This window comes from Saccoglossus kowalevskii, chromosome 1 (genome assembly GCF_978046115.1).
Source record: "Saccoglossus kowalevskii chromosome 1, keSacKowa6.1, whole genome shotgun sequence".
Taxonomy (NCBI): Eukaryota; Metazoa; Hemichordata; class Enteropneusta; family Harrimaniidae; genus Saccoglossus; species Saccoglossus kowalevskii.
Genome location: NC_140641.1, coordinates 15,928,120 through 15,941,143, shown reverse-complemented (window position 1 = coordinate 15,941,143; position 13,024 = coordinate 15,928,120). Strand labels below are relative to the sequence as shown.

At 43.5% G+C, this 13,024-nt stretch overlaps 1 protein-coding gene across 1 annotated transcript in view; it reads left to right on the top strand.

Annotated features, from left to right (window-relative positions):
• Positions 1-13,024, top strand: part of LOC100369895 (replication factor C subunit 4-like) — a 19,079-nt gene extending 6,055 nt beyond the window's left edge. The window contains exons 8-11 of the mRNA XM_085499517.1: positions 868-988; positions 4,480-4,605; positions 9,946-10,071; positions 12,373-13,024. Coding sequence (XP_085355643.1) covers positions 868-988; positions 4,480-4,605; positions 9,946-10,071; positions 12,373-12,540 — 541 coding nt within the window. The 3' untranslated portion in view covers positions 12,541-13,024. The remainder of the gene's footprint in view (positions 1-867; positions 989-4,479; positions 4,606-9,945; positions 10,072-12,372) is intronic.

Genomic DNA, 13,024 nt, shown 5'->3' with positions numbered 1-13,024 from the left:
TCGGTGCCGTATGTGTGTGCCAGTTTGAGTCGCACACATGGTTGACTTCGATTGATATCTATTTACTTTGCCATTTGTATAGTGTTATTTCTGATCTTGTAAAGCCAATGAGCTCTAATGTTTTGTTAAATCGTATCCATGTCTTCAGTTCCTTCATACATTGCTGTTTATGGAGAAAACTGCTGTGAATAAAAAAAATGGATCTTTTCAATGTAGCCCACATTGGCATGAATTTATATATTTTTTTTTTTGTTTGCTTTGTTGCTACATTAATCTGCAAATAATTATTCTAAACAAAACGAAACATATTACTGTAGAATACTTTATTTTCGCTTGGAATACATTTTCGCTATTTTCGCTGAACGAATGATTCCGTGAAAATAAAATCCAGCGAATATACTTTTTTTTCTATATTTCACATTAAACTCATCAAAAATCAGTGAAAATAAATTCCATACAAAACGCCAAAAAAGCCTTTTCAGTGAAAATTAATTCCAGCGAAAATAAAGTACTGTAAAATGACTAATTTTCACGGGGTTTAAATTTCACTGATTTACCATTTCAGGCATATTCAGTGGGTTTTAAATTCACGGTTTCGTCATTTAGATAATGTGTTCTATGCTAAATTTTACATATTCACTGTGTTTTAATTTAGCGCATTTTTCCAGTCAGCGAAATAAGCTAGATTAAAACCCAGTGAATAATTACCCCCTTTACAGTATTCCACAGTATTAGCTATCAGGTTAATAATCAATGCTTGTTACAGATTGACATGTGATGCCCTCTATAGTTCAGTTGGAGAAATTTTTTATCTAAGTGCAATTGTATTTCTTGTGGCTGTAATGTGCAATTTGTTGTACTTTGCAGAATAATTGGACCTCTTACATCGCGATGTGCTAAATTCCGATTCAAACCACTAGCCACCTCCATACTTTTAACAAGATTGAAAGGAATTTGTGAACAAGAAAATGTCAACTGCAGTGAAGAGGTAGGTGTGAAGGTGTCAAAGGGTGAACATTATGTATTGTCCACATTAAGTCAAATATTGCGTCACCTTCTTAGTGACATTGTCCTTTTACCAATGCAAACTGAACAAGCCACAGATTTATTAATTAAATTTGAATGAATAATCGGGTGTTTAGATTACAAAATTACAGTACTGGACCACGTTAGCGCCCTTGCCATGTCAAGCGCCCATTCGGCAAAGTACCCACTCCACTAATTTAAAATTTGGTCTTTAATCATTGCCTAATGAATACTAGTAATCGTTTTTATATAATACAGTGTGGATATCGACTGCCGTGAATATGTTGTGAATGTGTAGAAATCGATAACCATGCATAAAGTATGCTTCGACAATTACCTGTTAATAAATGTAAAATGCGATAAATATTTCATGCCATATATTCAGTTACCAGTTTTTTGAAAAAACCATGCCAATCCAACACTGTCGTCAGTGGAGAAATTATGACGATTTTAACTTTGACTGTGTTCCAACAGACTCTAATAATTTCAATCTCATAAATTTTGGGTGGTATGTAATTAATACTGTAATAAAATGTGCATACTTTTTGTGACCATTTTAGAATAGAAAAAAATAGCATAGAATAGATTTATTTCACCAGAAAAAAAAAGACAATTGTACAGGAACTTTATCTGAATAAATATTAAATATGTATATTTTTTCTGGTGGGGACCAGGGAGGTAATTTCTGTTTCTTCATTGTAAAAGTCAATGATGATGCAACTAATTTCAGAATGTAATTTCCCCCCTTAATCTGTCACATGGGGAATTAAAATTGTCATTTGCACTCTTTAGCGACGGGGGTGCCCAAGTAAGCACCCATCCCTAACAAAATCATGATTTTCTGAGTTGAGGACACTCAAATCAGTGCTTGATGCGGGATGAAGTGCCTCATTTGTAGTCAAAATACAATCACTTCAATAATATTTTGTGGCCATAAAATGAACAATAATGCCCATCTTCATACAGCACCAAAATTCTTGACTATGTCACTCTCAATGGCGATGCACGTTATTACCCTGATCAGTTAGCCATATTAGCATGCCAAACTTGTATTCCTTCGCAACAGCCGAGGGAACATACAACCACAGCTGCTATATATAGGCACACATGGATAAAGTGCCAAATATTTTATATCAGGTTCACATTTACTCCTGGGTAAAGAGAAAGTAGGAGATGGTATCTCCAAGATTCAAACTCGCAATGCTGTGGTTGCCAGTCCAAAGTGATATTTATTTAAACTGACATTTAATTCCAAATACGGAATGATTATGCGCATAAGTGTCCTCTAATAATAAAAACAAACATGGCTGCCATTAGGGTTTGACCGGACTCCACACAAAGAAGTTCGCTGATTCTGTTCTAAACTTTTTGGATTTCTGCATTCCCATGATGTATCCTTGGAAGAAAAAGCCAATCAGCCATTGGGAATCAAAAACAAAATGATGGGCATCGAGGTCCCAATAGTATGAGATTATTACGAAGATACCTCAAAGTGCATGAAGACAGTAGCAGCGGGAGTATCGGCCGACGTTCAGCGGCGTACTGTCTGAGTGCATACTTTGAGGTATCCTTGTAATAAACTTATTATTATACATCTGTTCCAGAAATGTATCTCAAATCTACAAATACATCATGTCACACAGATACACACAATACAATTCAAGATGCCCTTTCGTGTCCATTTTAAAGCTACAAATGGAGAACTTCTTCAATTCCGGATCAAGATCAAATCAAACTTTACACATGATAGATCATGTTGAGTTCTGATTTAAAAAAAATGGCTGACTGGTTTCAGATTTGTTTATTATTGAACAACGTGGAATGTGTCATATCAATGACTTGTTTCTTTTCATTCTGAGAATGTTATCTTTGTCCCAGAGTGGAATGTATCCCTATAGAATTTCTTGTGATCTGCAGCAGTAACAAATACAGCTGTGACCACATTATTTATTAGTCCCCGTTCGGACGTAGTCTGAAAACGGGGACTTATGTTTTGCCCTGTGTGCGTCCGTGCGTCTGTGCATCCGTGCGTCCGTGATCACCTGTATCTCGAACATGCATGGACCGATTAAGTTCAAACTTCACTCATACATCACACATTATATGGGACATATGCACATGCATTTTTTTCATGATCCGATTAACTATAGCCGAATAGCGGCCAAAATTGCACATTTTCACCATTTTGGACCCGGATCTCAGTTATGCATGGACGGATTTTGTTCAAATTTAGTACATACATTAAACATAATAGGACCTTGATGCACGTCATTTTTTTTTTGGATCGGGCTTGAAATGGCCGACTGGCGGCCATTTTGTTTTAAAGAATTCAGTTCTGGATCCGTATCTTAGACATGTCTGGATTGATCGAGTTCAAACTTCACACACACAAGGTACATCATGTCACAAATATGTATGTGCATTTGTTTCATGATCTCATTAACGATAGCCAAATAGCGGCCGCTTTAAGGCCGAAAATGCATTGAAATCGCACATTTTCACCATTCCGGACCCGGATCTCAGTTATGCATGGACGGATTTTGTTCAAATTTGGTACATACATTAAACATAATAGGACCTTGATGCACGTCATTTTTTTTTCCGGATCATGTTAGAAATGGCCGACTGGCGGCCATTTTGTTTTAAAGAATTCAGTTCTGGATCCGTATCCGAGACATGTCTGGATTGATCAAGTTCAAACTTCACACACACATGGTACATCATGTCACAAATAGATATGTGCATTTGTTTCATGATCCGCTTAACAATAGCTGAATGATGGCCATTTTAAGGTCGAAAATGCATCAAAATCACGTATTTTCACAATTCCGGAACCGGATCTCAGTCATGCATGGATGGATTTTGTTCAGATTTAGTGCATATATTAAACATAATATAAGCTTGATGCATACCAATTTTTCTTCGGATCAAGTTCAAAATGGCCAACTGGCGGCCATTTTGTTTTAAAGAATTTAGTTTTCGATCCATATCTCGGACATGCCTGGACAGATCAAGTTCAAACTTCACATACACATCATACATTATATCATACATATGCCTGTGCATTTGGGCCAGTCCTTTTAAGGTCAAAATTCACAAAAATTGCACATTTTCACCATACCGGAACTGAATCTATGTCATGCGTGGGCAAATTTAGTTTAAATTTTTTTTTGGATTGTGTTGAAAATGGCTGACTGGTGGCTATTTTGTTTTACTGAATGCAGTTCAACATCCATATTGTTGCTGCTTTGAATGTATATGTCACTCAAATATGAACGGAACGGGGACGTGTCATTGACAATGACTTGTTTTGTTTATTTATATGCGACTCTTTTGAATCTGGGGCTCACTATTTGAATAAATTAATAGGAGCTGCATACATTACATAACAAATTATAAATCGTTACGTGCATCTCTATGCTGATCTAACTATTTCCTTCTCCATTGTTGCAGGGAGTCCAAGCCTTAGTAACGATATCAGAGGGTGATTTACGTAAAGCTATTACATATCTACAAAGTGCCCATAGGCTTCAAAAAGTTGCAGCCATCAGTGAAAACGATGTCTATGAGATCGCTGGGGTAAATTGAGCTTTTAATATTATGTTAATATGTATGAAGAAATAAATAGTGCCCTCTATAGAACAATTTCTATTTTCACTAACTTCATGTTTATAGTTGAATGATATCCTGTATTTGTAAACCACTTGTAATGTTATCAGTGTAAGCGTAGTCCCTGGTTAGATTGTTGTTTGAAAACTGAAACTTGTATTAAAATTGGGACTGCACATGCAACGTCATAGTTTTGACATTCCTGGATCATTTCCAAATGAAATTAGGATGAACATCACATGTTTTATTAACCTTTTCACCACCAGTTCCCTCTATTCACTACGTTCAATTACCCACCATAGACTCTGGTCAGTCAAAATGACTATTTTGAACTGTAGGCATTAATCAGCGATTCTGCCGGTGACGGAGAGATAGAATCTAGGTCAGGGAAAGCCCCATGACCTCAAGATTCTTTTACTCCTTACGTCACGAACCCACGTGACCGAGGCCACATGGCAGCGCCATAGGTAGCCGTCAATCACTCTGATTTTCTCTCCGCCTCGAGTGGAGATGAAATATAGCGAGCTCTGCTGGATCGCCTGCTTTTTTTTTTCCTGTCCGGGTTTATAGCTTGGGTTGTTGCCGCTGCACGGCATCCGACATTGTAGCTGGTAGGATAAGTTTTCCTTGTCATTTTTACCCTCGTGTCGTTTTCCCCTTTGTGTGTAGTATTTTTTACAACAAAGAAATTAAAACCGGGTGCCACTATGTAACCAGTTGGTTTTCATGGCGGCACCTTTTACAACTGTAATTCGTTTCCCTCATGCATGTCGTCTTTTATTTACAATGTATTTAGCAATATATAGATGTAATGACAGCACCAGGGCTCGCTGCCGTTTTCTTTCCGGTCTCCTCGTGTTTCGAGTCGACCGTGCAGTGGTTATATTCAGAATTTACCAGCATAGAACCCGCATCGAAGATTCTTTGTCATAGCTACGTGCGGGGTTCGGGGTTTTTGCGTGAAAGTGTGGTTTTTTTCCTGGAGTTCTGAGGCCTGAGATTTTCTTTCAGAGCAATCAAAATCTCTGAGACTGACCGCGTCACAGCAAGGTCGCGCGTCCTGTAAACAAATCGGTCAAAGTGAGTTGCGTGTTTTGCATGAGTGGAAAGTCCTCGCGCTTGGCTATCAGTACTTCGTGTACCGGGACGTTGAGTAAGAGGCTCGATGGTGGAGGTATCGATATTTTTCGCGGTCTCCTCCGCTGATCGGAGGGCATCCTAACAGTCTGTTTTTTCAGGCGGTGTTTTACCCGATTTTACGAGGCTGTGCCCCTGGAGGCTTTTCTCCTATGTGGCCCGTTGCGGGTCTCTTTGTGGACCCTTCCTCGCACGGCGCCAGGTTTGTCTCCGAGTTGAGGGCTATGGTCAAAGGACTGTCGGGGCAATTGCGTCCCTGGCAGGCCGGGTAGATCAGACGCAGTCGGAGCGAGCTGTCTCAACTGTGTCCCCTCGGTGGGCAAGCAGGAAGAGACACGAAAGCATGTTTGCATTCAAACACGTCTCTTCCGGGGAACCCTCGTTCCCAGTCACGGCTCTCCCACTATTTTGGGGGGAGGCCAAGGCTCAGGCTAATTGCACCGGGCCTTCTCTGGAACCTTGGGCACTGAAAGCCAACGGGGTGCTGGCAGCCAAGTCTCCGGTCTCGGGGCAGGGCTTTCAGGGCAAAGCACACGTTGGAACCCCCCCCCCCCACACACACACACACACTTTCAGCCAGCTAGGGTTCGTCACACGGTAACGGTACAACGGTAACGAATTTATCCTTGTGTCCGGTCCCCGCTGTGGGTTTTGACTCCTTCGTAGTACCAAATCTACAAGTGGCAGGCGTCCAGTTCTGGACCTAGGCAGACTGAATCAGTACGTGCTCCTCGATCGGTTCCACATGGAGACACCATTCAGGGTTCTTCTCTCCATCCACCGTTTTGACTGGCTCGCCCCGCTAGACTTAAGCGGGGCCTACCTGCACGTACCGATGCACCAAGCGAGTTGCCATCTCCTTTGAATCGCCCAGCTGGGCCAAGTATTCGAATTTCGGGTGCCCCCCGTTCGGGTTAGGCACAGCGCCCTACGTGTTCACCAGAGTGATGAAACAGGTAGTGCTGTAGTGTAAGCAGCCTAGCTGAATGCCTAGTCAGCGTTCCCTCGGTGTCCCTCCGTGAACTAATGCGGATCATCGGAATGATGACCTCGGTTCGAAGGGTCGTTCCCCAGGCCGCACTACGCAGCCGCCCGGTATAACGCTTGTTATAACGCTGAGCTCTCCTATGGGAACTAGATAAGCAGTTTCGATCTCGGACCAAGTGAAGGAAGCCCTGCCCTGCTGGTCGTCACTGGCCAACCTCGGGCAGAGGGGCCTCCTTGGACCCGCTCGCCGCAGGTATGACTCTGGTAACAGATGTCTCCCCCCAGGGTTGGGGAGAACATCTATTGGACAAACAAGCCCAAGGATATGACTCCCGCATAAGTTTCGGGACCACCATATCAACCAGCTCGAACTGAGAGCAGTGTACTTAGCACTACCACGCTTTCTACCCGTAGTTCGAGACCACAGACAACGTAGCGGTGGTCTCTTTCAAGAAGGAGGGGGGGACGCATTCCCCATCGTTGTCAGTCCTAGCGGAGCAAAATCCTCCTTTGGTGCCTGGAATACAATGTGGAGCTAACTGCACACCACCTTCCAGGGGTGAGGAACAGTCTGGTGACGCCCTTTCAGGGCGACTCAGTCTCCAGAACAAGGAGTGGCTGATACCCCAGTGGGTTGCCTCCCGGCTGTTTCGGTTGTGGACAGTCCAAGATTAGACCGGTTGCCGCACCCCGTAACACCAAGCTCCTGAAGTACGTAACACGCCTGCTGACTCCAGTAGCCTGGGCCAGGGTCGCTCTGCTACCCCGCGGACCCACTTAGTTGTGTACGCCTTTCCTCCCTTCCCGCTAGTCCACTGGGCACCGGAGAAGACTTCGACAGGTGCACACCTGCATATTATCATTGGTCGCACCCAATTGGCCAAACAGGGCCTAGTGTTCACTTCTGTCGGAAACAATAGTCGAAACACCAGCAGTGCTTCCGGACTTACCGGACCTGCCATCCCAAACAGACGGCACACTACCACGAGCCCAGCGGGTATCACTTACACGCATAGAGGCTCTCGTTAGACCCGCACATACGAAAGCTTTATCTGAGCGGGCTGCCAACGTCCTGGCCAGGGCGAACAGGGATTCCACCAATGCAGCCTACATTTCTAGGCTGCGAGCATACACTGGTTAGTGTAGCGGAAGGGAGATTGATCGATACCATCCCTCTATTGGCCAGGTAGCAGGCTCCTTCGTCCACCTGTTTGACGAAGTGGGTTTGTCCTACGCAGCGATCATTGGCTACAGTCCGGCCTTGTCCCCCACCATTCAAACGTACGGGAACAAGACTAACTGATTGTCCTGTTATTAGGAGACTATTAACTGCTTTCAAGATGCTGAGACCCCATACAAGGGAACCGCCCAACTGGGACTTGTCGGCTGTGTTGTCCACTCTAAGCAGACCACCCTTTGAGCCTCTCCGATCAGCACCACTCAAATTTTTGAAGTGGAAATTAGTCTTCCTACTGGTCCTCGCCTCAAGTAGGCGTCTACCAGAGCTGGGGGCATTGTCCTTCTCGGATAATGTACCGTTGTTATGGACAATCAAGTTGTGCTAAAAACACGAATCGGGTTTCTCGCCTAGAACCAAATCCCAGGACACGATCCTCACCCGATCGTCATCCCCCGGCTGGCAAATATTGTCGGTCCAGAGGATCAGGAGGAATTGCTTCTCTGCCCGGCCCGAGCGCTGAGTTGCCACGAGAACCGTACCAGGTTTTCCAGACGGGGAATCAAACACATGTTTTTGTGTTACGGCCCTGGCAAACAGGATAAGCCGGCTTCCCCAACTTCCATCTCCAGGTGGATTACTGTGACTGTACTGGAGGTCTATAATACACTATCCTCCTCAACACAGACCTTGCAGAGACACCAAGTACGAGCACATGAGGTCCGTGCGATTGCTAACTCACTAGCGCTAGTGTCAGGCGCCCCCCTCGAACACATTCTGAGGGCAGGCTTCTGGAGAACGCAGAACGTCTTCATCAACTACTACCTAAGAGACACCCAATCTATTGAGAAGGGTCTCTTCAGGTTAGGCCCCGTCGTAGTGGGTCAGGCCTTGTTTGCTGACCCAGCCCGAACGACCGCAGGGGCCTCTGCGCATGGGCGATAAGTCAGTCTCGACATTTTTGCGGGCAGATTGTCTGTACCACTAGCACTTCCTGGAAGCTCCCAGGTTTCGCTTCTGTCAACCTACGCCCTCATGCGAACTGTTTCGGTCCTACTTCAAGCTTACCACCCCCGAATTCGGCTTGGGTCTAGCTTTCTCGAGCATACCGAACCCTGTCACCACAGCAGCACTGACTTCTTGCTTCGGGGACAGCACAGGCAAGGTAAGATACCACCCTTTGTTTTCATCCCGGACTGAGGAAAAGACTTTCATCATTCTCCTTTTTTTCCTGTTTGCTCGGAAAAACCCGCCACCTATCGGTGTCTGACTCTGCCTACTGTTCAAAATATTCATTTTGACTGACCGGAGTCTATGGTGGGTAATTGAACGTAGTGAATTTAGGCGAGGGTTCTCCGAACCCGCCTATTCACATAGTTCATACCCACCATAGACTCCGGGTCCCCCCCAACCTCCCCACTCTTTCCGTCACGTTGGTCTAAGTCCTCGAGGCAGAGAGAAAGGAACCAGCGTGATTGACGGCTACCTATGGCGCTGACCTAGATTCTATCTCTCCGTCACCGGCAGAATCGCTGATTAATGCCTACAGTTCAAAATAGTCATTTTGACTGACCGGAGTCTATGGTGGGTATGAACTATGTGAATAGGCGGGTTCGGAGAACCCTCGCCTAATTTCATCACAAATAGTCCTATTTATAGTCTGCACTTTCCTTCAGAAGACTGGGACAAAAATAGCCATATGTTTCGAGTAAAAACTGAAAATTGACTCAACTTTCGTCTGTTGGCTCCAAAATTAGGGTTCATTTCTAGAAATATTTAAGAATATATAAAAAAAAAAAAAGTGCAGAACAATTTGGATGAGAAAGTTAACACATCTCATTTTGTTTTAATTCAAAATGGCCGACTTTGTTTTTGTGTGTGGCCTCAGAAATTTGTTGTTTGTCTAGCTATTTTTTAGTGTGTATGCTGGCATTATGTGTACTTACAATAGCATGGTCTTTACACTAACATTGTAAGACATGTACTAATTGTTTTGTTTTTGTTGTCAGGTGATACCCCAGTCAATTATAGATGACCTATTGAAAGCATGTTATTCTGATTCCTACGAGACTCTGGAGAAGCGAGTAAAAGAACTTACATCTGAAGGACACTCTGCGACCCAGCTCATTACTCAGGTTTGTTATTACATGGTATAATTTCCTCCTCGTCTCTGTCAGCCACACTGGGGAAACTGTGCCAAACAGAAACGATGTCTGTATGGCCATCTCTTTATAGTGCTATTTCCCCCTCGCTGTATGGTATAACCCCCCCGCTCTTTGTATGGTGTAGTTTTTCACCTCTCTGTACGGTATACCCCCCTGTATGGTATAACCCCCCCCCCCCGCTCTTTGTATGGTGTAGTTTTCCACCTCTCTCTGTATGGTATCACCCCCACCCCCATATGGTATAACCCCCCCCTGCTCTTTGTATGGTGTAGTTTTCCACCTCTCTGTATGGTATCACCCCCACCCCTGTATGGTATAACCCCCCGCTCTTTGTATGGTGTAGTTTTCCACCTATCTGTATGGTATCACCCCCACCCCCGTATGGTATAACCCCCCCCCCCCCCCCGCTCTTTGTATGTTGTAGTTTTCCATCTATCTGTATGGTATCACCCCCACCCCAGTATGGTATAACCCCCGCTCTTTGTATGGTGTAGTTTTCCACCTATCTGTATGGTATCACCCCACCCCCGTATGGTATAACCCCCCCGCTCTTTGTATGGTATAGTTTTCCACCTCTCTGTATGGTATCACCCCCCGCTCTTTGTATGGTGTAGTTTTTCACCTCTCTGTATGGTATCACCCCACCCCCGTATGGTATAACCCCCCCGCTCTTTGTATGGTGTAGTTTTCCACCTATCTGTATGGTATCACCCCCACCCCCGCATGGTATAACAACCCCCCCGCTCTTTGTATGGTATAGTTTTCCACCTCTCTGTATGGTATCACCCCCCGCTCTTTGTATGGTGTAGTTTTCCACCTCTCTGTATGGTATCACCCCCACCCCTGTATGGTATAACCCCCCCGCTCTTTGTATGGTGTAGTTTTCCACCTATCTGTATGGTATCACCCCCACCCCCGTATGGTATAACCCCCCCGCTCTTTGTATGTTGTAGTTTTCCATCTATCTGTATGGTATCACCCCCACCCCTGTATGGTATAACCCCCCCGCTCTTTGTATGGTGTAGTTTTCCACCTATCTGTGTGGTATCACCCCCACCCCCGTATGGTATAACCCCCCCGCTCTTTGTATGTTGTAGTTTTCCATCTATCTGTATGGTATCACCCCCACCCCCGTATGGTATAACCCCCCGCTCTTTGTATGGTGTAGTTTTCCACCTATCTGTATGGTATCACCCCCACCCCCGTATGGTATAACCCCCCCGCTCTTTGTATGGTGTAGTTTTTCACCTATCTGTATGGTATCACCCCCACCCCCGCATGGTATAACAACCCCCCCCCCCCGCTCTTTGTATGGTGTAGTTTTTCACCTCTCTGTATGGTATAAACTCCCCCCCCCCCGCTCTTTGTATGGTGTAGTTTTCCACCTCTCTGTATGGTATCACCCCCACCCCCGCATGGTATAACAACCCCCCCGCTCTTTGTATGGTGTAGTTTTTCACCTATCTGTATGGTATCACCCTTACCCCTGTATTGTGTAATTTCTCCCATTGCTGAACAGTATAATATGCATTCCAGTGACCTTGTAAAGCACTTGCCAAAATAGTTTTATGGACCATCTGCAGTTGTCTCACGCTTACATAATGGTTGTCCATTTCTGTACAAATGCTGTACATATACAATTAGCCAAGTACCAAATATATGAAGCATTAACTGTTGTGATACCCATCGCATAGGATCACTGATAGTGTACGAGAACGTCATCCAGGGTCACAACATTTGTGTTTACTCCCTTGCGTGATCATGCAAGACGACAGTCTAACACTTGTGTAATTTACTGTAAAATGTTTTTTTAGCTAGCATGTTATTTTAGCTAAATTAGTTCATCCGCAATTTCACTAATTAGAATAGAGTATATTCTCACAATGAGATTATTGGCATTTTAGCTAAATTAAGATTCAGTTAATTTATTCATTGAGTTAAATTTGCTAAAATGGCATGTAGCTATTTCAGAGTTTTACAGTATGTATGATCTTCTCAAATTTAATTAATTTGAATTTGCAGTTTAGTGAGGTTGTGATTTACATATGATCTTCCCCAAATTATTTGAACATGCTTAGTCTGACCAGGAATTTGAATTCCCCCAAATTCCTAAAACATGGAAACCAAATAATTGACGATCAATCTGTTCATTTTCAACAGATGCGCGGATTTCACAGCACAACACAAAATTCTCATCTTCAATCTATAATACCACTCCATTCTGCTTGAATAATGAAGAAAAATTTATGCTTTTGCTTTTTTTTTTTACAGATTCATGACATTATTGTACAAAAAGCTGATATTTCTGGGAAACAAAAATCGATTATCTGTGAGCGTCTCGGAATGGTTGATAAGCGGTTATCAGATGGAGCCGATGAGTACCTACAAATGATGGATCTGTGTACAGTCATCATGCAACAGTTTTGTCACGGAGAATAAAACAAATTGGTACCAGGGAGTTGACAGTACAAAACATTTATACATGTTCTGATACTGTTAACCATACAGTCATCTGTGAACATTGAATGCAATGTTTTCGTTTGTTATTATCACGCAAATAGTCTACTGTAAATACTTGAGGAATCTATTCATTTTATGGTCTGTAACCCCGGGATATTGTGTATTGTCTGTGAAATGCATCATGAGTAAACTTAATAAATTCCTATAGGCCCCCCCGGCCAAATTGGTATTGTAACAGCTTATGCAGTATTGTGCAGACTCTTTGGAGAGATAAGTGTATCAACAAGTCAGATATTTATTACAACATATTTGCAGATCAGTTGATTATTGAGCTGTTTCAGTGAGGTTTCTGGGCTGGACCAGTTCTTAATGTAAGCCAGAGTCAACAGAACATGTGGCATTTCAAAAAATCTTGTACAACTATTCTTATACACTAAACCAATAAATAATTATATATACTTTA